At 54.9% G+C, this 27,751-nt stretch overlaps 1 protein-coding gene across 1 annotated transcript; it reads left to right on the top strand.

The window, feature by feature from the left end:
• ADCK5 (aarF domain containing kinase 5) lies at positions 1 to 27,751 on the top strand. Its single transcript, XM_072330593.1, has 6 exons — positions 1 to 27; positions 179 to 314; positions 11,974 to 12,020; positions 16,223 to 16,339; positions 20,687 to 20,761; positions 27,503 to 27,751. Exons 1-6 carry the CDS (start codon positions 1 to 3, stop codon positions 27,749 to 27,751), a joined length of 651 nt encoding a protein of 216 aa, XP_072186694.1.

Below are 27,751 nucleotides of genomic sequence, written 5' to 3'. Positions count from 1 at the left end.
ATGACCCCGCAGCCACACAGTCACGTGGTACCTATAGGGGGCGTGGCTAAGTGCCTTGACCCCGCCCCCTCGGCCCACTCTTTCTCTCAGCCAATCAGAGAGCGCGGCGGGAGCCGATGTGGGCGGGGAATCGCACCACGCTTCCTCCCCTTCCATCCCGACCAATCAGCGTTGAAAGGGGCGGGACTTCTTCGTTTTTCCACCAATCCGCGCTCGGCCCGCTCGCGGACTGAGGGGCGGGACCTCGAGTCGTATCGACCAATGGGAAGGAGCGAGGGGCGGAGCTTCGGGAGGCCATGGGGCAGCGCGCGGCGGTGAGCGGGGAGCGGGGAGCCCCGAAACCCACCGGAAATACCCGAACACCCCCCGGAAGTACCCGAACCCCTTCCGGAAATACCCGAACCCCTTCCGGAAGTTCCCGAACCCCCCTTATATAGCCTATATAGGGCTATAGGGCGGTTATGGGGCAGCTATGGGGTTATAGGGCGGTTATGGGGCTTCTATGGGGTTATAGGGCGGCCTATGGGGCAGCTTAGGGGCTATAGGGCGGTTATGGGGAGACTTATGGGGCAGCTATGGGGCTATAGGGCGGTTATGGGGCAGCTATGGGGCTATAGGGCGGCCTATGGGGCTTCTATGGGGCTATAGGGCACTTATGGGGCGGCTAATGGGGCTTCTATGGGGCTATAGGGCGGCCTATGGGGCTTCTATGGGGCTATAGGGTGGTTATGGGGCAGCTATGGGGCTATAGGGCACTTATGGGGCAGCTATGGGGCTATAGGGCGGCTTATGGGGCTTCTATGGGGCTATAGGGCATCTTATGGGGCAGCTATGGGGCTATAGGGCGGTTATGGGGCAGCTATGGGGCTATAGGGCGGTTATGGGGCAGCTATGGGGCTATAGGGCGGTTATGGGGCAGCTATGGGGCTATAGGGCGGTTATGGGACGGCTTATGGGGCAGCTATGGGGCTATAGGGCACTTATGGGGCAGCTATGGGGCTATAGGGCGCTTATGGGGCTTCTATGGGGCTATAGGGTACTTATGGGGCAGCTATGGGGCTATAGGGCGATTATGGGGCAGCTATGGGGCTATAGGGCGGTTATGGGGCAGCTATGGGGCTATAGGGCGGTTATGGGGCAGCTATGGGGCTATAGGGCACTTATGGGGCAGCTATGGGGCTATAGGGCGGCTTATGGGGCAGCTATGGGGCTATAGGGCGGTTATGGGGCAGCTATGGGGCTATAGGGCACTTATGGGGCAGCTATGGGGCTATAGGGCGGTTATGGGGCAGCTATGGGGCTATAGGGCACTTATGGGGCAGCTATGGGGCTATAGGGCGGTTATGGGGCAGCTATGGGGCTATAGGGCGGTTATGGGGCAGCTATGGGGCTATAGGGCACTTATGGGGCAGCTATGGGGCTATAGGGCGGTTATGGGGCAGCTATGGGGCTATAGGGCACTTATGGGGCAGCTATGGGGCTATAGGGCGGTTATGGGGCAGCTATGGGGCTATAGGGCGGTTATGGGGCTTCTATGGGGTTATAGGGCGGCTTATGGGGCTTCTATGGGGCTATAGGGCGGCTTATGGGGCAGCTATGGGGCTATAGGGCACTTATGGGGCTTCTATGGGGCTATAGGGCGGCCTATGGGGCTTCTATGGGGCTATAGGGCACTTATGGGGCGGCTTATGGGGCTTCTATGGGGCTATAGGGCACTTATGGGGCAGCTATGGGGCTAGAGGGCGGCTTATGGGGCTTCTATGGGGTTATAGGGCGGCTTATGGGGCGGTTTATGGGGCTATAGGGCACTTATGGGGCAGCTATGGGGCTATAGGGCTGTTATGTGGCTTCTATGGGGCTATAGGGCGGCTTATGGGGCGGCTTATGGGGCTATAGGGCAGCTTATGGGGCTTCTATGGGGCTATAGGGCGGTTATGGGGCAGCTATGGGGCTATAGGGCGGTTATGGGGCAGCTATGGGGCTATAGGGCGGTTATGGGGCAGCTATGGGGCTATAGGGCACTTATGGGGCAGCTATGGGGCTATAGGGCGGTTATGGGGCAGCTATGGGGCTATAGGGCAGTTATGGGGCAGCTATGGGGCTATAGGGCGGTTATGGGGTGTCTATGGGGCTATAGGGCGGCCTATGGGGCAGCTATGGGGCTATAGGGCTGTTATGGGGCAGCTATGAGGCTATAGGGCGGTTATGGGGCAGCTATGGTGTTATAGGGCGGCTTATGGGGCTTCTATGGGGTTATAGGGCGGCTTATGGGGCTTCTATGGGGTTATAGGGCGGTTATGGGGCAGCTATGGGGCTATAGGGCACTTATGGGGCTTCTATGGGGCTATAGGGCGGTTATGGGGCAGCTATGGGGCTATAGGGCGGCCTATGGGGCTTCTATGGGGCTATAGAGCACTTATGGGGCGGCTTATGGGGCTTCTATGGGGCTATAGGGCGGCTTATGGGGCAGCTATGGGGCTATAGGGCGGTTATGGGGCTTCTATGGGGCTATAGGGCACTTATGGGGTGGCTAATGGGGCTTCTATGGGGCTATAGGGCGGCCTATGGGGCTTCTATGGGGCTATAGGGTGGTTATGGGGCAGCTATGGGGCTATAGGGCACTTATGGGGCAGCTATGGGGCTATAGGGCGCTTATGGGGCTTCTATGGGGTTATAGGGCGGCTTATGGGGCTTCTTTGGGGCTATAGGGCGGTTATGGGGCAGCTATGGGGCTATAGGGCACTTATGGGGCTTCTATGGGGCTATAGGGCGGCCTATGGGGCTATAGAGCACTTATGGGGCGGCTTATGGGGCTTCTATGGGGCTATAGGGCGGCCTATGGGGCTTCTATGGGGCTATAGGGTTGTTATGGGGCAGCTATGGGGCTATAGGGCACTTATGGGGCAGCTATGGGGCTATAGGGCGGCTTATGGGGCTTCTATGGGGCTATAGGGCATCTTATGGGGCAGCTATGGGGCTATAGGGCGGTTATGGGGCAGCTTTGGGGCTATAGGGCGGTTATGGAGCTTCTATGGGGTTATAGGGCGGCTTATGGGGCAGCTATGAAGCTATAGGGCACTTATGGGGCAGCTATGGGGCTATAGGTCGGTTATGGGGCTTCTATGGGGCTATAGGGCGGCTTATGGGGCAGCTATGGGGCTATAGGGCACTTATGGGGCAGCTATGGGGCTATAGGGCGGTTATGGGGCAGCTATGGGGCTATAGGGCGGTTATGGGGCTTCTATGGGGTTATAGGGTAGCTTATAGGGCTTCTATGGGGCTATAGGGCGGCTTATGGGGCAGCTATGGGGCTATAGGGCGGTTATGGGGCAGCTATGGGGCTATCGGGCACTTATGGGGCAGCTATGGGGCTATAGGGCGGTTATGGGGCAGCTATGGGGTATCGGGCACTTATGGGGCAGCTATGGGGCTATAGGGCGGTTATGGGGCAGCTATGGGGCTATAGGGCGGTTATGGGGCAGCTATGGGGCTATAGGGCACTTATGGGGCAGCTATGGGGCTATAGGGCACTTATGGGGCAGCTATGGGGCTATAGGGCGGTTATGGGGCAGCTATGGGGCTATAGGGCGGTTATGGGGCAGCTATGGGGTTATAGGGCGGTTATGGGGCAGCTATGGGGCTATAGGGCGGTTATGGGGCATCTATGGGGCTATAGGGCACTTATGGGGCAGCTATGGGGCTATAGGGCACTTATGGGGCAGCTATGGGGCTATAGGGCGGTTATGGGGCAGCTATGGGGCTACAGGGCGGTTATTGGGGCAGCTATGGGGCTATAGGGCACTTATGGGGCAGCTATGGGGCTATAGGGCGGTTATGGGGCAGCTATGGGGCTATAGGGCGGTTATGGGGCAGCTATGGGGCTATAGGGCACTTATGGGGCAGCTATGGGGCTATAGGGCGGTTATGGGGCAGCTATGGGGCTATAGGGCACTTATGGGGCAGCTATGGGGCTATAGGGCGGTTATGGGGCAGCTATGGGTCAGTTATGGGGCAGCTATGGGGCAGCTGTGGGGCAGTTATGGGTCACTTATGGGGCAGTTATGAGTCAGTTATAGGTCAGTTATGGGTCAGTTGTGGGTCAGTTATGGGTCAGTTATGGGTCACTTATGCGTCAGCTATGGGTCACTATGGGTTAGTTATGGGGCGCTATGAGTCAGTTATGGGGCAGTTATGGGTCAGTTATGGGGCAGCTATGGGGCAGTTATGGGTCAGTTATGGGGCAGCTATGGGGCTATAGGGCGGTTATGGGGCAGCTATGGGGCTATAGGGCGGTTATGGGGCAGCTATGGGGCTATAGGGCGGTTATGGGGCAGCTATGGGGCTATAGGGTGGTTATGGGGCAGCTATGGGGCTATAGGGCACTTATGGGGCTTCTATGGGGCTATAGGGCGGCCTATGGGGCTTCTATGGGGCTATAGAGCACTTATGGGGCGGCTTATGGGGCTTCTATGGGGCTATAGGGCACTTATGGGGCAGCTATGGGGCTATAGGGCGGTTATGGGGCTGCTATGGGGCTATAGGGCACTTATGGGGCAGCTATGGGGCTATAGGGCGGTTATGGGGCAGCTATGGGGCTATAGGGCGGTTATGGGGCTTCTATGGGGCTATAGGGCACTTATGGGGCGGCTAATGGGGCTTCTATGGGGCTATAGGGCGGCCTATGGGGCTTCTATGGGGCTATAGGGTGGTTATGGGGCAGCTATGGGGCTATAGGGCACTTATGGGGCAGCTATGGGGCTATAGGGCGGCTTATGGGGCTTCTATGGGGCTATAGGGCATCGTATGGGGCAGCTATGGGGCTATAGGGCGGTTATGGGGCAGCTATGGGGCTATAGGGCAGTTATGGGGCAGCTATGGGGCTATAGGGCGGTTATGGGGCAGCTATGGGGCTATAGGGCACTTATGGGGCAGCTATGGGGCTATAGAGCGACTAATGGGGCTTCTATGGGGTTATAGGGCGGCTTATGGGGCGTCTATGGGGCTATAGGGCGGCTTATGGGGCGGCTTATGGGGCAGCTATGGGGCTATAGGGCGGTTATGGGGCAGCTATGGGGCTTTAGGGCGGTTATGGGGCAGCTATGGGGCTATAGGGCGGTTATGGGGCAGCTATGGGGCTATAGGGCAGTTATGGGGCAGCTATGGGGCTATAGGGCGGTTATGGGGCAGCTATGGGGCTATAGGTCGGTTATGGGGCAGCTATGGGGCTATAGGGCACTTATGGGGCAGCTATGGGGCTATAGGGCACTTATGGGGCAGCTATGGGGCTATAGGGCGGTTATGGGGCAGCTATGGGGCTATAGGGCGGTTATGGGGCAGCTATGGGGCTATAGGGCACTTATGGGGCAGCTATGGGGCTATAGGGCGGTTATGGGGCAGCTATGGGGCTATAGGGCGGTTATGGGGCAGCTATGGGGCTAGAGGGCGGTTATGGGGCAGCTATGGGGCTATAGGGGGGTTATGGGGCAGCTATGGGGCTATAGGGCACTTATGGGGCAGCTATGGGGCTATAGGGCACTTATGGGGCAGCTATGGGGCTATAGGGCGGTTATGGGGCAGCTATGGGGCTATAGGGCAGTTATGGGGCAGCTATGGGGCTATAGGGCGGTTATGGGGCAGCTATGGGGCTATAGGGCGGTTATGGAGCAGCTATGGGGCTATAGGGCACTTATGGGGCAGCTATGGGGCTATAGGGCGGTTATGGGGCAGCTATGGGGCTATAGGGCACTTATGGGGCAGCTATGGGGCTATAGGGCACTTATGGGGCAGCTATGGGGCTATAGGGCGGTTATGGGGCAGCTATGGGGCTATAGGGCGGTTATGGGGCAGCTATGGGGCTATAGGGCGGTTATGGGGCAGCTATGGGGCTATAGGGCGGTTATGGGGCAGCAATGGGGCTATAGGGCGGTTATGGGGCAGCTATGGGGCTATAGGGCACTTATGGGGCAGCTATGGGGCAATAGGGCGGTTATGGGGCAGCTATGGGGCTATAGGGCAGTTATGGGGCAGCTATGGGGCTATAGGGCGGTTATGGGGTGTCTATGGGGCTATAGGGCGGCCTATGGGGCAGCTATGGGGCTATAGGGCTGTTATGGGGCAGCTATGGGGCTATAGGGCGGTTATGGGGCAGCTATGGTGTTATAGGGCGGCTTATGGGGCTTCTATGGGGTTATAGGGCGGCTTATGGGGCTTCTATGGGGTTATAGGGCGGTTATGGGGCAGCTATGGGGCTATAGGGCACTTATGGGGCTTCTATGGGGCTATAGGGCGGTTATGGGGCAGCTATGGGGCTATAGGGCGGCCTATGGGGCTTCTATGGGGCTATAGAGCACTTATGGGGCGGCTTATGGGGCTTCTATGGGGCTATAGGGCGGCTTATGGGGCAGCTATGGGGCTATAGGGCGGTTATGGGGCTTCTATGGGGCTATAGGGCACTTATGGGGCGGCTAATGGGGCTTCTATGGGGCTATAGGGCGGCCTATGGGGCTTCTATGGGGCTATAGGGTGGTTATGGGGCAGCTATGGGGCTATAGGGCACTTATGGGGCAGCTATGGGGCTATAGGGCGGCTTATGGGGCTTCTATGGGGCTATAGGGCATCTTATGGGGCAGCTATGGGGCTATAGGGCGGTTATGGGGCAGCTATGGGGCTATAGGGCACTTATGGGGCAGCTATGGGGCTATAGGGCACTTATGGGGCAGCTATGGGGCTATAGGGCTGCTATGGGGCAGCTATGGGGCTATAGGGCACTTATGGGGCAGCTATGGGGCTATAGGGCGGTTATGGGGCAGCAGCTATGGGGCTATAGGGCGGTTATGGGGCAGCTATGGGGCTATAGGGCAAGTTATGGGGCAGCTATGGGGCTATAGGGCGGTTATGGGGCAGCTATGGGGCTATAGGGCAAGTTATGGGGCAGCTATGGGGCTATAGGGCGGTTATGGGGCGGCTTATGGGGCAGCTATGGGGCTATAGGGCGGTTATGGGGCAGCTATGGGGCTATAGGGCGGTTATGGGGCAGCTATGGGGCTATAGGGCGGTTATGGGGCAGCTATGGGGCTATAGGGCGGTTATGGGGCAGCTATGGGGCTATAGGGCGGTTATGGGGCAGCTATGGGGCTATAGGGCGGTTATGGGGCAGCTATGGGGCTATAGGGCGATTATGGGGCAGCTATGGGGCTATAGGGCAGCTATGGGTCAGTTATGGGTCACTTATGGGTCAGTTGTGGGTCAGTTATGGGTCACTTATGGGTCACTTATGGGGCACTTATGGGGCAGCTATGGGTGAGTTATGGGTCAGTTATGGGGCGCTATGAGTCAGTTATGGGGCAGCTATGGGGCAGCTATGGGTCACTTATGGGTCACTAATGGGTCACTTATGGGTCAGCTATGGGGCAGCTATGGGTCAGTTATGGGGCGCTATGAGTCAGTTATGGGGCAGCTATGAAGCAGCTATGGGTCAGTTGTGGGGCAGCTATGGGGCTATAGGGCACTTATGGGGCAGCTATGGGGCTATAGGGCGCATATGGGTCTTCTATGGGGTTATAGGGCGGCTTATGGGGCTTCTTTGGGGCTATAGGGCGGTTATGGGGCAGCTATGGGGCTATAGGGCACTTATGGGGCTTCTATGGGGCTATAGGGCGGCCTATGGGGCTATAGAGCACTTATGGGGCGGCTTATGGGGCTTCTATGGGGCTATAGGGCGGCCTATGGGGCTTCTATGGGGCTATAGGGTTGTTATGGGGCAGCTATGGGGCTATAGGGCACTTATGGGGCAGCTATGGGGCTATAGGGCGGCTTATGGGGCTTCTATGGGGCTATAGGGCATCTTATGGGGCAGCTATGGGGCTATAGGGCGGTTATGGGGCAGCTTTGGGGCTATAGGGCGGTTATGGGGCTTCTATGGGGTTATAGGGCGGCTTATGGGGCAGCTATGGGGCTATAGGGCACTTATGGGGCAGCTATGGGGCTATAGGGCGGTTATGGGGCTTCTATGGGGCTATAGGGCGGCTTATGGGGCAGCTATGGGGCTATAGGGCACTTATGGGGCAGCTATGGGGCTATAGGGCGGTTATGGGGCAGCTATGGGGCTATAGGGCGGTTATGGGGCTTCTATGGGGTTATAGGGTAGCTTATAGGGCTTCTATGGGGCTATAGGGCGGCTTATGGGGCAGCTATGGGGCTATAGGGCGGTTATGGGGCAGCTATGGGGCTATCGGGCACTTATGGGGCAGCTATGGGGCTATAGGGCGGTTATGGGGCAGCTATGGGGCTATAGGGCGGTTATGGGGCAGCTATGGGGCTATAGGGTGGTTATGGGGCAGCTATGGGGCTATAGGGCACTTATGGGGCTTCTATGGGGCTATAGGGCGGCCTATGGGGCTTCTATGGGGCTATAGAGCACTTATGGGGCGGCTTATGGGGCTTCTATGGGGCTATAGGGCACTTATGGGGCAGCTATGGGGCTATAGGGCGGTTATGGGGCTGCTATGGGGCTATAGGGCACTTATGGGGCAGCTATGGGGCTATAGGGCGGTTATGGGGCAGCTATGGGGCTATAGTGGCGGTTATGGGGCTTCTATGGGGCTATAGGGCACTTATGGGGCGGCTAATGGGGCTTCTATGGGGCTATAGGGCGGCCTATGGGGCTTCTATGGGGCTATAGGGTGGTTATGGGGCAGCTATGGGGCTATAGGGCACTTATGGGGCAGCTATGGGGCTATAGGGCGGCTTATGGGGCTTCTATGGGGCTATAGGGCATCGTATGGGGCAGCTATGGGGCTATAGGGCGGTTATGGGGCAGCTATGGGGCTATAGGGCAGTTATGGGGCAGCTATGGGGCTATAGGGCGGTTATGGGGCAGCTATGGGGCTATAGGGCACTTATGGGGCAGCTATGGGGCTATAGGGCACTTATGGGGCAGCTATGGGGCTATAGAGCGACTAATGGGGCTTCTATGGGGTTATAGGGCGGCTTATGGGGCGTCTATGGGGCTATAGGGCGGCTTATGGGGCGGCTTATGGGGCAGCTATGGGGCTATAGGGCGGTTATGGGGCAGCTATGGGGCTTTAGGGCGGTTATGGGGCAGCTATGGGGCTATAGGGCGGTTATGGGGCAGCTATGGGGCTATAGGGCGGTTATGGGGCAGCTATGGGGCTATAGGTCGGTTATGGGGCAGCTATGGGGCTATAGGGCGGTTATGGGGCAGCTATGGGGCTATAGGGCACTTATGGGGCAGCTATGGGGCTATAGGGCACTTATGGGGCAGCTATGGGGCTATAGGGCGGTTATGGGGCAGCTATGGGGCTATAGGGCGGTTATGGGGCAGCTATGGGGCTATAGGGCACTTATGGGGCAGCTATGGGGCTATAGGGCGGTTATGGGGCAGCTATGGGGCTATAGGGCGGTTATGGGGCAGCTATGGGGCTAGAGGGCGGTTATGGGGCAGCTATGGGGCTATAGGGGGGTTATGGGGCAGCTATGGGGCTATAGGGCACTTATGGGGCAGCTATGGGGCTATAGGGCACTTATGGGGCAGCTATGGGGCTATAGGGCGGTTATGGGGCAGCTATGGGGCTATAGGGCAGTTATGGGGCAGCTATGGGGCTATAGGGCGGTTATGGGGCAGCTATGGGGCTATAGGGCGGTTATGGAGCAGCTATGGGGCTATAGGGCACTTATGGGGCAGCTATGGGGCTATAGGGCGGTTATGGGGCAGCTATGGGGCTATAGGGCACTTATGGGGCAGCTATGGGGCTATAGGGCGGTTATGGGGCAGCTATGGGGCTATAGGGCGGTTATGGGGCAGCTATGGGGCTATAGGGCGGTTATGGGGCAGCTATGGGGCTATAGGGCGGTTATCGGGCAAGCTATGGGGCTATAGGGCGGTTATGGGGCAGCTATGGGGCTATAGGGCGGTTATGGGGCAGCTATGGGGCTATAGGGCACTTATGGGGCAGCTATGGGGCTATAGGGCGGTTATGGGGCAGCTATGGGGCTATAGGGCGGCTTATGGGGCAGCTATGGGGCTATAGGGTGGCTTATGGGGATTCTATAGGGCTATAGGGCACTTATGGGGCATCTATGGGGCTATAGGGCGGTTATGGGGCAGCTATGGGGCTATAGGGCGGTTATGGGGCAGCTATGGGGCTATAGGGCACTTATGGGGCAGCTATGGGCTATAGAGCGACTAATGGGGCTTCTATGGGGTTATAGGGCGGCTTATGGGGCGTCTATGGGGCTATAGGGCGGCTTATGGGGCGGCTTATGGGGCAGCTATGGGGCTATAGGGCGGTTATGGGGCAGCTATGGGGCTTTAGGGCGGTTACGGGGCAGCTATGGGGCTATAGGGCAGTTATGGGGCAGCTATGGGGCTATAGGGCGGTTATGGGGCAGCTATGGGGCTATAGGTCGGTTATGGGGCAGCTATGGGGCTATAGGGCGGTTATGGGGCAGCTATGGGGCTATAGGGCACTTATGGGGCAGCTATGGGGCTATAGGGCACTTATGGGGCAGCTATGGGGCTATAGGGCGGTTATGGGGCAGCTATGGGGCTATAGGGCGGTTATGGGGCAGCTATGGGGCTATAGGGCACTTATGGGGCAGCTATGGGGCTATAGGGCGGTTATGGGGCAGCTATGGGGCTATAGGGCGGTTATGGGGCAGCTATGGGGCTAGAGGGCGGTTATGGGGCAGCTATGGGGCTATAGGGGGGTTATGGGGCAGCTATGGGGCTATAGGGCACTTATGGGGCAGCTATGGGGCTATAGGGCACTTATGGGGCAGCTATGGGGCTATAGGGCGGTTATGGGGCAGCTATGGGGCTATAGGGCACTTATGGGGCAGCTATGGGGCTATAGGGCGGTTATGGGGCAGCTATGGGGCTATAGGGCGGCTTATGGGGCAGCTATGGGGCTATAGGGCGGCTTATGGGGATTCTATAGGGCTATAGGGCACTTATGGGGCAGCTATGGGGCTATAGGGCGGTTATGGGGCAGCTATGGGGCTATAGGGCGGTTATGGGGCAGCTATGGGGCTATAGGGCGGCTTATGGGGCAGCTATGGGGCTATAGGGTGGTTATGGGGCAGCTATGGGGCTATAGGGCTGTTATGGGGCAGCTATGGGGCTATAGGGCGGCTTATGGGGCTTCTATGGGGCTATAGGGCAGCTATGGGGCAGCTATGGGGCTATAGGGCAGTTATGGGTCAGTTATGGGGCAGCTATGGGTCAGTTATTGGTCACTTATGGGTCACTTATGGGTCAGTTGTGGGTCAGTTATGGGTCACTTATGGGTCAGCTATGGGTCAGTTGTGGGTCCGTTGTGGGTCACTGTGGGTCAGTTATGGGTCAGTTATGGGTCAGTTATGGGGCAGCTATGGGTCAGTTATGGGGCAGCTATGGGTCACTTATGGGTCACTAATGGGTCACTTATGGGTCAGTTATGGGTCAGTTATGAGTCAGCTATGGGGCAGCTATGGGGCAGTTATGGGTCACTTGTGGGTCACTTATGGGGCAGCTATGGGTCACTTATGGGGCAGCTATGGGTCACTTATGGGTCACTTATGGGGCAGCTATGGGTCACTATGGGTCACTTATGGGGCAGCTATGGGGCAGCTATGGGTCACTTATGGGGCAGCTATGGGTCACTTATGGGTCACTTATGGGGCAGCTATGGGTCACTTATGGGGCAGCTATGGGTCACTTATGGGTCACTTATGGGGCAGCTATGGGTCACTATGGGTCACTTATGGGGCAGCTATGGGGCAGCTATGGGTCACTTATGGGGCAGCTATGGGTCACTTATGGGTCACTTATGGGGCAGCTATGGGTCACTTATGGGGCAGCTATGGGTCACTTATGGGTCACTTATGGGGCAGCTATGGGTCACTTATGGGGCAGCTATGGGTCACTTATGGGGCAGCTGCCCCCCACATCCCGCTGTTGTTTCCCTGTTCCAGGTGCTGCGTTGGCGCCCCCTATTGGCCCAGAAGGGTCGCACTGCCAGGTGAGGGGGGGGGTCAAGGGGTCAACTATGGGGTCATGGGGTCAACTATGGGGTCATGGGGTCAGCCATGGGGTCATGGGGTCATCTATGGGGTTATGGGGTCAGCCATGGGGTCAAGGGGTCAGAACTGGGGTCAAGGGGTCAACCCTAGGGTCAAAGGGTCACCCATGGGGTCAAGGGGTCAGCCATGGGGTCATGGGGTTGGCCCTTGGGGTCATGGGGTCAGCACTGGGGTCATGGGGTAACCCATAGGGTCAAGGGGTCAGACCTGGGGTCAAGGGGTCAACTGTGGGGTCATGGGGTCAACCATGGGGTCATGGGGTCAACCATGGGGTCAAAGGGTCAACCATGGGGTCAGCCTCGGGGTCATGGGGTCATCTATTGGGTTATGGGGTCAACTTTGGGGTCATGGGGTCACATATGGGGTCAAGAGGTCACATATGTGGTCATATATGGGGTCACATATGGGGTTATAGGGTCACATATGGGGTCATATATGGGGTCACATATGGGGTTATAGGGTCACATATGGGGTCATATATGGGGTTATGGGGTCACATATGCAGTTAGGGGGTCACTTATGGGGTCACATATGGGGTCATATATGGGGTCACATATGGGGTCACATATAAGGTATGGGGTCACATATGGGGTCACATATGAGGTCACATATGGGGATATGGGGTCACATATGGGGTCATGGGGTCACATATGGGGTCACATATAGGGTCACATATGGGGTTGTGGGGTCACATATGGGGTCACATATAGGGTCACATATGGGGTCATGGGGTCACTTATGGGGTCACATATGGGGTCACATATGGGGTCACTTATGGGGTCACATATGGGGTCACATATGGGGTCATGGGGTCACATATGGGGTCACATATAAGGTATGGGGTCATAAATATGGGGTCACATATGGGGTGGTGGTGTCACATATGGGGTCATGGGGTCACTTATGGGGTCACTTATGGGGTCATGGGGTCACAAATGGGGTCACAAATGGGGTCACATATGGGGTCACTTATGGGGTTGTGGGGTCAATTGTGGGGTTGTGGGGTCACATATAGGGTCACATATAAAGTATGGGATCACATATGGGGTTGTGGGGTCACATATGGGGTCACATATGGGGTTGTGGGGTCACATATGGGGTCATGGGATCACATATAGGGTTATGGGGTCACTTGTGGGGTCACATATGAGGTCATGGGGTCACATATGGGGTCACATATAAGGTATGGGGCCACATATGGGGTCACATGGGGTTATGGAGTCACATATGGGGTCATGGGGTCACATATGGGGTCACATATGGGGTCACATATGGGCTTATGGGGTCATGGGGTCACTTGTGGGGTTATGGGGTCACAAATGGGGTCACATATGGGGTCATGGGGTCACATGGGGTCATGGGGTCACATATGGGGTCAAATATAGGTTATGGGGTCAAATATGGGGTCAGTCGGGTCACATATGGGGTCACATATAAGGTATGGGGTCACGTATGGGGTCACATATGAGGTCACATATGAGGATATGGGGTCACTTGTGGGGTTATGGGGTCACATATCGTGTCATATATGGGGTCATGGGTCACATATGGGGTTTGTGGGTCACATATGAGGTCACATATGGGGATATGGGGTCACGTATGGTTCACATAAGGGGTCATATATGGGGTTGTGGGGTCATGGGGTCACATATGGGGTCACATATGGGGTCATATATGCAGTTATGGGGTCACGTATGGGGTCACATATGGGGTCATGGGGTCACTTGTGGGGTCGTGGGGTCACATATGGGGTCACATATGGGGATATGGGGTCACTTATGGGTCACATATGGGGTCACATATGAGGTCACATATCGGGTCATGGGGTCACATATGGGGTCACTTATGGGGTTGTGGGGTCACTTATGCGCTGTCCCTATAGGGTCATTATGGGGTTATTATGGGCTGTCCCTATAGGGTTATTATGGGGTTATTATGGGCTGTCCCTATAGGGTCATTATGGGGTTATTATGGGCTGTCCCTATAGGGTCATTATGGGGTTATTATGGGCTGTCCCTATGGGGTCATTATGGGGTTATTATGGGGTCATTATGGGGTTATTATGGGCTGTCCCTATAGGGTCATTATGGGGTTATTATGGCTGTCCCTATAGGGTCATTATGGGGTTATTATGGGCTGTATCTATAGGGTCATTATGGGGTTATTATGGGCTGTCCCTATAGGGTCATTATGGGGTTATTATGGGCTGTCCCTTTAGGGTCATTATGGGGTTATTATGGGCTGTCCCTATAGGGTCATTATGGGGTTATTATGGGCTGTCCCTATGGGGTCATTATGGGGTTATTATGGGCTGTCCCTATAGGGTCATTATGGGGTTATTATGGGCTGTCCCTATAGGGTCATTATGGGGTTATTATGGCTGTCCCTATAGGGTCATTATGGGGTTATTATGGGCTGTATCTATAGGGTCATTATGGGGTTATTATGGGCTGTCCCTATAGGGTCATTATGGGGTTATTATGGGCTGTCCCTATAGGGTCGTTATGGGGTTATTATGGGCTGTATCTATAGGGTCATTATGGGGTTATTATGGGCTGTCCCTATGGGGTCATTATGGGGTTATTATGGGCTGTCCCTATAGGGTCATTATGGGGTTATTATGGGCTGTCCCTATAGGGTCATTATGGGGTTATTATGGGGTTATTATGGGCTGTCCCTATAGGGTCATTATGGGGTTATTATGGGCTGTCCCTATAGGGTCATTATGGGGTTATTATGGGCTGTCCCTATAGGGTCATTCTGGGGTTATTATGGGCTGTCCCTATAGGGTCATTATGGGGTTATTATGGGCTGTCCCTATAGGGTCATTATGGGGTTATTATGGGGTGTCTATAGGGTCATTATGGGGTTATTATGGGCTGTCCCTATAGGGTTATTATGGGGTTATTATGGGCTATAGGGTCATTATGGGGTTATTATGGGCTGTCCCTATAGGGTCATGATGGGGTTATTATGGGCTGTCCCTATAGGTCATTATGGGGTTATTATGGGCTGTCCCTATGGGGTCATTATGGGGTTATTATGGGCTGTCCCTATAGGGTCATTATGGGGTTTTTATGGGCTGTCCCTATAGAGTCTCATTATGGGGTTATTATGGGCTGTCCCTATAGGGTCATTATGGGATTATTATGGGCTGTCCTTATAGGGTCATTATGGGGTTATTATGTGCTGTCCCTATAGGGTCATTATGGGGTTATTATGGGGTCATTATGGGGTCATTATGGGGTTATTATGGGCTGTCCCTATAGGGTCATTATGGGGTTATTATGGCATGTCCCTATAGGGTCATTATGGGGTTATTATGGGGTCATTATGGGTTATTATGGGTCATTATGGGGTCATTATGGGTTATTATGGGCTGTCCCTATAGGGTCATTATGGGTTATTATGGGCTGTCCCTATAGGGTCATTATGGGGTTATTATGGGCTGTCCCTATAGGGTCATTATGGGGTTATTATGGGCTGTCCCTATAGGGTCATTATGGGGTTATTATGGGGTGTCTATATAGGGTCATTATGGGGTTATTATGGGCTGTCCCTATAGGGTTATTATGGGGTTATTATGGGCTATAGGGTCATTATGGGGTTATTATGGGCTGTCCCTATAGGGTCATGATGGGGTTATTATGGGCTGTCCCTATAGGGTCATTATGGGGTTATTATGGGCTGTCCCTATAGAGTCTCATTATGGGGTTATTATGGCTGTCCCTATAGGGTCATTATGGGGTTTTATGGGCTGTCCCTATAGAGTCTCATTATGGGGTTATTATGGGCTGTCCCTATAGGGTCATTATGGGATTATTATGGGCTGTCCTTATAGGGTCATTATGGGTTATTATGTGCTGTCCCTATAGGGTCATTATGGGGTTATTATGGGGTCATTATGGGGTCATTATGGGGTTATTATGGGCTGTCCCTATAGGGTCATTATGGGGTTATTATGGCATGTCCCTATAGGGTCATTATGGGGTTATTATGGGGTCATTATGGGGTTATTATGGGGTCATTATGGGGTCATTATGGGGTTATTATGGGCTGTCCCTATAGGGTCATTATGGGGTTATTATGGGCTGTCCCTATAGGGTCATTATGGGGTTATTATGGGCTGTCTGTCCCGCAGGCTCCCATTGGTCGTCCCGTTGGTTCTGGCTGTTCCTATTGGCTGTTACTTCGGTGCCGCCCCCCCCCAAAGGCGGAAGCTGAGGCTGCTGATGGGGGGGGTGGGGCGCTTCGCCAGGTAGGGGTCAAAGGTCAGCTGGGGTTTGGGGGGTCAAAGGTCACCTATGGGTTGGGAGGTCAAAGGTCATTTGTGGTTAGGGGGGTCAGAGGTCATGGGGGGGTCATAGGGGGTGTAGGGGTCAGGGGTCGGGGGGGTATGGTGGGCATCGGGGGTCAGAGGTGGGGGTTTGGGAAGGGTCAAAGGTCATGGGGGGTTTGGGGAGGGGTCAAAGGTCATTGGGGCTTTGGAGGGGTCAAAGGTCACGGGGGCTATAGGGGGGTTATGGGGTCAAAGGTCATGGGTTGGGTGGGTATAGGGGTCATGGGGGGTCAAAGGTCATGGGGTTTGGTGGTGGGGTTAAAGGTCACGTTGGGGGCTATGGGGGGATTATGGGGTCAGAGGTCATGGGTTGGGGTGGTATAGGGGTTGTGGGGGGTCAAAGGTCATGGGGAGGTATAGGGGGCATTGGGGGGTCAAGCTCATGGGGTTTGTTGGTGGGGTCAAAGGTCATGTTGGGGGGTATAGGGGAGGGTATGGGGTCAGAGGTCATGGGTCGGGATGGTATAGGAGGTGTGGGGGTCAAAGGTCATGGGGAGGTATAGAGGGCATGGGGGGTCAAAGGTCACGGGGTTTGGTGGTGGGGTCAAAGGTCATTTTGGGGGACTATAGGGGAGGTTATGGGAGTCAAAGGTCATGGGTCGGGATGGTATAGGGGGTGTGGGGGGGGTCAAAGGTCATGGTGGGTTTGGAGGCATGGGGGTCAAAGGTCAGGGGGTTGGGGGGGCAATAGGGGTCATGGGGGGGTCAAAGGTCATGGGGGGGGTTGGGGGGTCAGCGGGGTTATAGGGGGTATATGGGGTTATATGGGTTATATGGGGTTATATGGGGTTATATGGGTTATATGGGGTTATATGGGGTTATGGGGTTATATGGGGTTATATGGGGTTATATGGGGTTGTATGGGGTTATATGGGGTTATATGGGGTTATATGGGGTTATGGGGTTATATGGGGTTATATGGGGTTATATGGGGTTGTATGGGGTTATATGGGGTTGTATGGGGTTATATGGGATATATGGGGTTATGGGGTTGTGGTGCTTATGGGGTTATATGGGGTTATGGGGTTGTGGTTTGAGGTTGGGGGGTTATGGGGTTGGGGGGTTATGGGTGAGGTTGGGAGTTGTGGGGTTATGGGTTATATGGGGTTATGGGGTTGTGGTGTTTATGGTGTTATGGGGTTCTATGGGGTTATGGGGTTGTGGTGCTTATGGGGTTATGAGGTTATATGGGGTTCTATTGGGTTATGGGGTTAGGGGATTATATGGGGTTATGGGGTTATGGGGTATTGGTGCTTATAGTGTTATGGGGTTCTATGGGGTTATGGGGTTATGGGGTTGCAGTGTTTATGGGTTATATGGGGTTATGGGGCTCTATAGGGTTGTGGGGTTATGGGGTTGTGGTGCTTATGGTGTTATGGGGTTCTATGGGGTTCTGGTGTTTATGGGGTTCATGGGTTCTATGGGTTATGGGTTTATGGGGTTGTGGTGTTTATGGGGTTATGGGATTCCATGGGGTTATATGGGGTTATGGGGCTGTGGTGTTTATGGGGTTATATGGGGTTATGGGGTTATGGGGTTTTATGGGGTTATGGGGTTGTTCTGTTTATGGGGTAATGGGGTTCTTATGGCGTTATGGGGTATATGGGGTTATATGGGGTTATAGGGTTATGGGGTGGGGTTCTATGGTGTTCTATGGGGTTCTATGTGGTTATAGGGTGGGTTATGGGTGGGTTATGGGGTTGTGGTTATGGGGTGAGTTATGGGGTGGGTTATGGGGTGGGTTATGGGGTGGGTTATGGGGTTGTGGTTATGGGGTGGGCTATGGGGTTGTGGTTATGGGGTGGGTTATGGGGTGGGTTATGGGGTTCTATGGGTACTATGGGTTGTGGTTATGGTGTTACATGGGGTTATAGGGTTACGGGGTGGGTTCTATGGGGTTGTGGGTTTTGGTGCTTATGGGGTTATGGGGTTCTATGGGGTTCTATGGGGTTGTGAGGTTATGTGTTTATGGTGTTACGGGGTTCTATGGGTTCTATGGTGTTATGGGGTTAGGGGATTATATGGGGTTATGGGGTGGGTTCTATGGGTTGTGGGGTATTGGTGCTTATAGGGTTATGGGTTCTATGGGGTTCTATGGGTTATGGGGTGGGGTTATGGGGTTATATGGGGTTATGGGGTTCGGTTATGGGGTTATGTGGGGTTATATGGGTGGGGTTCTATGGGTTTCTATGGGTTGTGGTATTTATGGGGTTCTGGGGTTCTGTGGGGTTCTGGGGTTCTATGGGGTTGTGGGTATTGTGCTTATAGGGTTATGGGTTCTATGGGGTTCTATGGGGTTATGGGTGGGGTTATGGGGTTATATGGGGTTATGGGGTTCTATGGGGTTCTATGGGGTTATGGGTGGGTTATGGGGTTGTGGTTATGGGGTGGGTTATGGGGTTATGGGGTGGGTTATGGGGTGGGTTATGGGGGTGGGTTATGGGTGCGTTATGGGGTGGTTATGGGGTTGTGGTTATGGGGTGGGTTATGGGGTGGGTTATGGGTTGTGGTTATGGGGTTGTGGTTATGGGGTGGGTTATGGGGTTATGGGGTGGGTTATGGGGTTGTGGTTATGGGTTGTGGTTATGGGGTGGGTTATGGGGTTATGGGGTGGTTATGGGGTTGTGGTTATGGGGTGTGGTTATGGGGTGGGTTATGGGGTTATGGGGTGGGTTATGGGGGTAGGTTATGGGGTGGGTTATGGGTTGTGGTTATGGGGTGGGTTATGGGGTGGGTATGGGGTTGTGGTTATGGGGTGGGTTATGGGGTGGGTTATGGGGTTGTGGTTATGGGGTGGGTTATGGTGTTATGGGTGGGTTATGGATTATATGGAGTTATGTGGAGGACTATGGAGTTATATGGAGTTATGGTGTTGTGGTGTTTAGGGGGTTATGGCGTGTTATGGGGTTATGGCTTATGGGTATCTATGGGGTTATATGGGTTATATGGGTTTATATGGGGTTATGGGGTTGTTCTGTTTATGGGTAATGAGGTTCTTATGGGGTTATGGGGTTGTGCTTATGGGGTTCTATGGGGTTCTATGGGGTTATGGGGTGGGTTATGGGGTTATATGGGTTATGGGGTTGTGGTGCTTATGGGGTTATATGGGTTATGGGGTGGGGTTCTATGGTTTCTATGGGGTTGTGGTATTATGGGGTTCTGGGTTCTGTGCGGTTCTGGGGTTCTATGGGGTTGTGGGGTATTGGTGCTTATAGGGTTATGGGGTTCTATGGGGTTCTATGGGGTTATGGGGTGGGGTTATGGGGTTATATGGGGTTATGGGGTTCTATGGGGTTCTATGGGGTTATGGGGTGGGTTATGGGGTTGTGGTTATGGGGTGGGTTATGGGGTGGGCTATGGGTTATGGGGTGGGTTATGGGGTTGTGGTTATGGGGTGGGCTATGGGGTGGGCTATGGTGGGTTATGGGGTTGGGTTATGGGGTGGGCTATGGGGTGGGTTATGGGGTGGGTTATGGGGTGGGTTATGGGGTTGTGGGCTATGGGGTGGGTTATGGGGTGGGTTATGGGGTGGGTTATGGGGTTGTGGGCTATGGGGTGGGTTATGGGGTGGGTTATGGGGTGGGTTATGGGGTTGTGGGCTATGGGTGGGTTATGGGTGGGTTATGGGTGGTTATGGGGTGGGCTATGGGGTTGTGGGCTATGGGGTGGTTATCGGGGTGGGTTATGGGGTGGGTTATGGGTTGTGGTTATAAGGTGGGTTATGGGGTGGGTTATGGGGTGGGGTTATGGGGTGGGTTATGGGGTGGGCTATGGGGTTGTGGTTATGGGGTGGGTTATGGGGTTGTGGTTATGGGTGAGTTATGGGGTGGGTTATGGGGTGGTTATGGGGTGGGCTATGGGGTGGGCTATGGGGTTGTGGTTATGGGGTGGGTTATGGGGTTGTGGTTATGGGGTGAGTTATGGGGTGGGTTATGGGGTTGTGGTTATGGGGTGGGTTATGGGGGTGGGTTATGGGGTGGGTTTTGGTATGGGTTATGGGGATGGGTTATGGGTGGGTTATGGGGTGGGCTATGGGGTGGGTTATGGGGTGGGCTATGGGGTGGGCTATGGGGTAGGCTATGGTGGGTTATGGGGTGGGTTATGGGGTGGGCTATGGGTGGGTTATGGGGTGGGTTATGGGTTATGGGGTGGGTTATGGGGTGGGTTATGGGGTTGTGGTTATAAGGTGGGTTATGGGGTGGGTTATGGGGTGGGCTATGGGGTGGGCTATGGGGCTGTGCCCCCCAAGCTGTTGCTGCCCCACAGGTCGCTGTCTGTTGGGGTCGGGATCTCCGTGGATTATTGGTGGACGCAACATGTGGAGCTGTGGGAGTCGAGGAGGTGGGGGGGGACGGGGGGGGGGAGTGGGGTGGGATTGGATTGGGGTTGGATTGGGGTTGGGGTGGGATTGGGGTTGGGGTTGGATTGGGGTTGGGGTGGGATTGGGATTAAGATGGGATTGGGATTGGGATTGGGGTTGGGGTGGGAATAGGGGTGGGATTGGGGTTGGGGTGGGGTTGGGGTGGGATTGGGGTGGAATAGGGTTGGGATTGGATTGGGATTAGATTGGGATTGGGATTGGGGTTGTGGTTGAGATGGGTTGGGGTGGGATTGGGGTTGGGGTGGGATTGGGATTAGGGTTGGGTTGGGGTGGGATTGGGATTGGGGTGAGATTGGGGTGGGATTGGGGTGGGAATAGGGTTGGGATTGGGGTTGGATTGGGATTAGGGTGAGATTGGGATTGGGGTTGGGTTAGGGATGCGATAGGGATTGGGGTTGGGGTTGGGATTGGGATTGGGTGGGATTGGGATTGGAATTAGATTGGGATTGGGGTTGGGGTGGGATTGGGGTTGGGGTGGGAATAGGGTTGGGATTGGGGTGGGATTAGGGTTGGGGTGGGATTGGGATTGGGATTGGATTGGGATTGGGGTTGGATTGGGATGGGATTGGGATTGGGATTGGGATTAGGATTGGGGTTGCATTGGGGTTGGGGTGGGATTGGGATTGGGATTAGGATTGGGGTTGCATTGGGGTTGGGGTGGGATTGGGATTGGGATTGGGGTGGGAATAGGGTTGGGATTGGGATTGGATTGGGGTTGGGGTGGGAATGGGGTGGGATTGGGATTGGGATTGGGATTGGGATTGGGTGGGATTGGGGTGGGATTGGGATTGGGGTTGGGATTGGGGTGGGATTGAGGTTGGGATTGGGGTGGGATTGGGATTGGATTGGGATTGGGGTGGGATTGGGGTGGGATTGGGATTGGGATTGGGATTGGGGTTGGGGTGGGAATAGGGGTGGGATTGGGGTTGGGGTGGGGTCGGGGTGGGATTGGGGTGGGAATAGGGTTGGATTGGGATTGGGATTAGATTGGGATTGGGATTGGGGTTGTGGTTGAGATGGGTTGGGGTGGGATTGGGGTTGGGGGGGAATTGGGATTGGGTGAGATTGGGGTGGGATTGGGGTGGGAATAGGGTGGGAATAGGGTTGGGATTGGGGTGGGATTGGGGTTGGGGTTGGGTGGGATTGGGGTGGGATTGGGGTTGGGATTGGGAAGGGATTGGGATTGGGATTGGGAATGGAGTTGGGATTAGATTGGGATTGGATTGGAGTTGGGATTGGGGTGGGATTGGGATTGGAGTGGGAATAGGGTTGGGATTGGGTTGGATTGGGGTTGGGGCGTGAATGGGGATTGGGGTGGGATTGGGATTGGGGTTGGGATGGGATTGGGATTGGGATTGGGATTGGGGTGGGAATGGGATTGGGGTGGGTCCATATGTGCCCTATGTGTCCCTATGGGGCCCTTAGGTTCCCTATGGGGTCTGTATGTGCCCAATGGGGTCTAGGGGTCTATATGTGCTGTATAGGGCTGTATGGGGTCCATATGTGCCCTATGGGTCCCTATGGGGTCCGTATGGTTCCCTATGGGGTCTGTATGTGCCCTATGGGGCTGTATGGGGCTGTATGAGGTTGTATGGGGTCTGTATGTTCCCTATGGGCTCTATGGGGTCCGTATGTGCCCTATGTGTCCCTATGGGGCCCTTAGGTTCCCTATGGGCTCTATGGGGTCTGTATGTGCCCTATGGTCTGTATGGGGTTGTATGGGGTCTGTATGGGCCCTATGGGCTGTATGGGGTCTATATGTGCTGTATAGGGCTGTATGGGGTCTGTATGTGCCCTATGGGGCTGTATGGGGTTGTACGGGGTCTGCATGTGCCCTATGGGTCTATATGGGGTCCGTATGGTTCCCTATGGGGTCTGTATGTGCCCTATGGGCTGTATGGGGTGTGTATGTGCCCTATGAGCTCTATGGGGCTGTATGGGGTCTGTATGGGGTCTGTATGTGCTCTATGGGGTCTGTACGTGCCCTATGTGTCCCTATGGGGCCCTTAGGTTCCCTATGGGCTGTATGGGGTCCGTATGTGCCTATGGGCTGTATGGGGTTCTATGGGCTGTATGGGATCTGTATGTGTCCTATGAGCTCTATGGGGTCTGTATGTGTCCTATGAGCTCTATGGGGTCTGTATGCGCCTTATGGGGCTGTATGGGTCTGTATGTGCTCTATGGGGTCCGTATGTTCCCTATGAGCTCTATTGGGTCCGTACGTGCCCTATGTGTCCCTATGGGGCCCTTAGGTTCCCTATGGGGTCTGTATGTGCCCTATGGGCTGTATGGGGTCTGTATGTGTCCTATGAGCTCTATGGGGTCTGTATGCGCCTTATGGGGCTGTATGGGGGCTGTATGGGGTCTGTATGTGCCCTATGTGTCCCTATGGGGTCCATATGTGCCCTATGTGTCCCTATGGGGTCCATATGTGCCCTATGTGTCCCTATGGGGTCTGTATGTGCCCTATGTGTCCCTATGGGGCCCTTAGGTTCCCTATGGGGTCTGTATGTGCCCCAGGTGTCCCTATGGGGCCTTATTGTTCCCTATGGGGTCCCTATGTGCCCTATGTGTCCCTATGGGGTCCGTATGTGCCCTATGTGTCCCTATGGGGTCCATATGTTTCCCTATGTGCCCCATGTGTCCCTATGGGGTCTGTATGTGCCCTATGTGCTGTATGGGGTCTGTATGTGCCCTATGGGCTGTATGGGGTCTATATGGGGTTGTATGGGGTCCGTACGTGCCCTATGTGTCCCTATGTGTCCCTATGGGGTCCATATGTTTCCATATGTGCCCCATGTGTCCCTATGGGTCTGTATGTGCCCTATGGGCTGTATGGGTCTATATGGGGTTGTATGGGGTCCGTACGTGCCCTATGTGTCCCTATGGGTGCCCTTAGGTTCCCTATGGGGTCCGTATGTGCCCTATGTGTCCCTATGGGGCCCTTAGTTTCCCTATGGGGTCCATACGTGCCCTATGTGTCCCCATGTGCCCTATGTGTCCCTATGGGGTCCATATGGTTCCCTATGGGGTCCGTATGTGTCGCTATGGGGTCTGTATGTGCCCTATGGGCTGTATAGGTCCCTATAGGGCCAGTATGTGTTGCTATGGGGTCTGTATGTGCCCTATGTGTCCCTATGGGGCCCTTAGGTTCCCTAAGGGCTGTATGGGGTCCCTATGTGCCCTATGGGCTGTATGGGTCATTATGGGCTGTATGGGTCATTATGGGGTCCGTATGTGCCCTATGGGCTGTATGGGGCTGTATGGGGTCCGTATGTATCCCTATGGGGTCCGTATGTGTCCCTATGGGGTCCGTATGTGTTGCTATGGGGTCTGTATGTGCCCTATGGGCTGTATGGGGTCCGTACGTGCCCTATGTGTCCCTATGGGGCCCCTTAGGTTCCCTATGGGGTCTGTATGTGCCCCATGTGTCCCTACGGGGTCCATATATGCCTTATGTGTCCCTATGGGGTCCATATGGTTCCCTATGGGCTGTATGGGGCTGTATGTGCCCCATGTGTCCCTATGGGGCCCTTAGGTTCCCTATGGGGTCTATATGTGCCCCATGTGTCCCTATGTGCCCTATGTGTCCCTATGGGGCCCTTAGGTTCCCTATGGGCTGTATGGGGTCTGTATGTGCCCTATGTGTCCCTATGGGGTCTGTATGTGCCCTATGTGTCCCTATGGGGTCTGTATGTGCCCCAGGGTCTGTATGTGCCCTATGTGTCCCTATGGGGTCTGTATGTGCCCTATGTGTCCCTATGGGGTCTGTATGTGCCCCAGGGTCTGTATGTGCCCTATGTGTCCCTATGGGGTCCATATGTTTCCCTATGTGCCCCATGTGTCCCTATGGGGACCTATATGTTCCCTATGGGCTGTATGGGGTCTGTATGGGCCCTATGGGCTGTATGGGGCCCTATGGTGCCATATGGTTCCCTATGGGGTCTGTATGTGCCCTATGGGGCTGTATGGGGTATGCATGTGCTCTATGGGGCTATATGGTGCACTATGGGGTCTTTATGTGCCCTATGGGGCCTTATGGGGCTGTATGGTTCCCTATGGGTTGTATGGGGCTCTATGGGGCTGTATGGTTCCCTATGGGCTGTATGGGGTCTGTATGTGCCCTATGGGCTGTATGGGGTCTATATGGGGTTGTATGGGGTCCGTACGTGCCCTATGTGTCCCTATGTGTCCCTATGGGGTCCATATGTTTCCATATGTGCCCCATGTGTCCCTATGGGGTCTGTATGTACCCTATGGGCTGTATGGGGCTCTGTTGGGCTGTATGGGTCTGTATGGGTCTGTATGGGGCTGTATGGGGTCTGTATGTGCTCTATGGGGTCTGTACGTGCCCTATGTGTCCCTATGGGGCCCTTAGGTTCCCTATGGGGTCCCTATGTGCCCTATGTGTCCCTATGGGGCCCTTAGTTTCCCTATGGGCTGTATGGGGTCCTTAGGTTCCCTATGGGGCTCTATGGGGTCTATATGTGCCCTATGTGTCCCTATGGGGTCCTTAGGTTCCCTATGGGCTGTATGGGGTCCATATGTGCCCTATGTGTCCCTATGGGGCCCTTAGTTTCCCTATGTGCTGTATGGGGTCTGTATGTGCCCTATGTGTCCCTATGGGGTCCGTACGTGCCCTATGCGTCCCTATGTGGCCCTTATTGTTCCCTATGGGGTCTGTATGTGCCCTATGGGCTGTATGGGGTCTATATGGGGCTGTATGGGGTCCGTATGTGCCCTATGTGTCCCTATGGGCCCTTAGGTTCCCTATGGGGTCCATACGTGCCCCATGTGTCCCTATGGGGCCCTTAGGTTCCCTATGGGCTGTATGGGGTCCATACGTGCCCTATATGTCGCTATGGGGCCCTTAGGTTCCCTATGGGGTCTGTATGTGCCCTATGGGCTCTACGGGGTCTATATGTGCTGTATAGGGCTGTATGGGGTCTGTATGTGCCCTATGGGGCTGTATGTGCCCAATGGGGTTGTATGGGGTCTGTATGTGCCCTATGGGTCCCTGTGGTGCCGTATGGTTCCGTATGGGGTCTGTATGTGCCCTATGGGGCTGCATGGGGCTCTATGGGGTCTGTATGAGGCACTATGGGGTCTGTATGTGCCCCATAGGTCCCTATGGGGTCCGTATGGTTCCCTATGGGCTGTATGGGGTCTGTATGTGCCCTGTGGGTCCCTATGGTGCCGTATGGTTCCCTATGGGGTCCGTATGTGCCTAGTGGGGTATATGGGGTCTGTATGTGCCCTATGGGTTGTATGGGGCTGTATGGGGTCCGTACGTGCCCTATGTGTCCCTATGGGGCCCTTAGTTTCCCTATGGGGTCTGTATGTGCCCTATGGGCTGTATGGGGCTGTATGAGGTCTGTATGTGCCCTATGTGTCCCTATGGGGCCCTTAGGTTCCCTATGGGCTGTATGGGGTCTGTATGTGCCCTATGGGGCTGTATGGGCTGTATGGGGTCTGTATGGGGTCTGTATGTTCCCTATGGGCTCTATGGGGTCCGTATGGTTACCTATGTGCCCTATGTGTCCCTATGGGTTCTGTACGTGCCCTATGTGTCCCTATGGGGCCCTTAGGTTCCCTATGTGCCCTATGTGTCCCTATGGGGCCCTTAGGTTCCCTATGTGCCCTATGTGTCCCTATGGGGCCCTTAGGTTCCCTATGTGCCCTATGTGTCCCTATGGGGCCCTTAGGTTCCCTATGTGTCCCTATGGGGCCCTTAGGTTCCCTATGGGGTCTGTACGTGCCCTATGGGCTGTATGGGGTCTGTATGTGCCCTATGGGGCTGTATGGGGCTTTATGAGGTTGTATGGGGTCTGTATGTTCCCTATGGGTCGTATGGGGTCCGTATGTGCCCTATGTGTCCCTATGGGGTTCATATGTTTCCCTATGGGCTGTATGGGGTCTGTATGTGCCCTATGGCTGTATGGGGCTGTATGGGGTCCATTTGTGCCCTATGGGCTGTATGGGGTCTGTATGTGCCCTATGTGCTGTATGGGTCCCTATAGGCTGTATGGGGCACTATGGGGTCTTTATGTGCCCTATGGGGCTGTATGGGGTCTGTATGTGTCCTATGAACTCTATGGGGTCTGTATGTGTCCTATGAGCTCTATGGGGTCTGTATGTGCCCTATGGGGCTCTATGGGCTGTATGGGGCTGTATGGGTCCCTATGGGCTGTATAGGGCTGTATGGGGTCTGTATGTGATCTATGGGGCTGTATGGGTTGTATGGGGTAGTATGGGGTCTGTATGTGCCCTATGTGTCCCTATGGGGTCCGTATGTGCCCTATGTGTCCCTATGGGGTCCGTCTGTGCCCTATGTGTCCCTATGGGGCCCTTAGGTTCCCTATGGGGCTGTATGTCCCCTATGGGGCTCTATGGGGCTGTATGGGCTGTATGGGGTCTGTATGGGGTTTGTATGTGCCCTATGGGTCCCTGTGGTGCCGTATTGTTCCCTATGGGGTCTGTATGTGCCCTGTGGTCTGTATAGGTCCCTATAGGGCCAGTATGTGTCGCTATGGGGTCTGTATGTGCCCTATGGGCTTTATGGTTCCCTATGGGGTCTGTATGTGTCCTATGAGCTCTATGGGGTCCATACGTGCCCTATGTGTCCCTATGGGGCCCTTAGGTTCCCTAATGTGTCCCTACGTGTCCCTTATTGTTCCCTATGTGTCCCCGTGTGGTTCCAGGGCAGCGCTGCGTTCGAGGCTGCGATGTCGCGTTGCCACGAGCGCGGTGCGGAGCGTCTCCTGCAGGGGGCGCTGCGTAACGGCGGCCTGTACGTGAAGCTGGGCCAGGGGCTGTGCGCCATGGGACACATCCTGCCGCAGCAGTACCCGGCCAAGCTCAGGGCGCTGGAGGACAAGGCCATCACACAGAGGGGGCAGCAGGTAACGGGGGGTATATGGGGGCTAATGGGGGGGTATGAGGGGATATAG

Source organism: Excalfactoria chinensis, chromosome 2 (genome assembly GCF_039878825.1).
Source record: "Excalfactoria chinensis isolate bCotChi1 chromosome 2, bCotChi1.hap2, whole genome shotgun sequence".
In the NCBI taxonomy this organism is placed as follows: domain Eukaryota; kingdom Metazoa; phylum Chordata; class Aves; order Galliformes; family Phasianidae; genus Excalfactoria; species Excalfactoria chinensis.
Note: the sequence above shows the minus strand (reverse complement) of the source record. Positions and strands in the feature narration are given on the sequence as shown.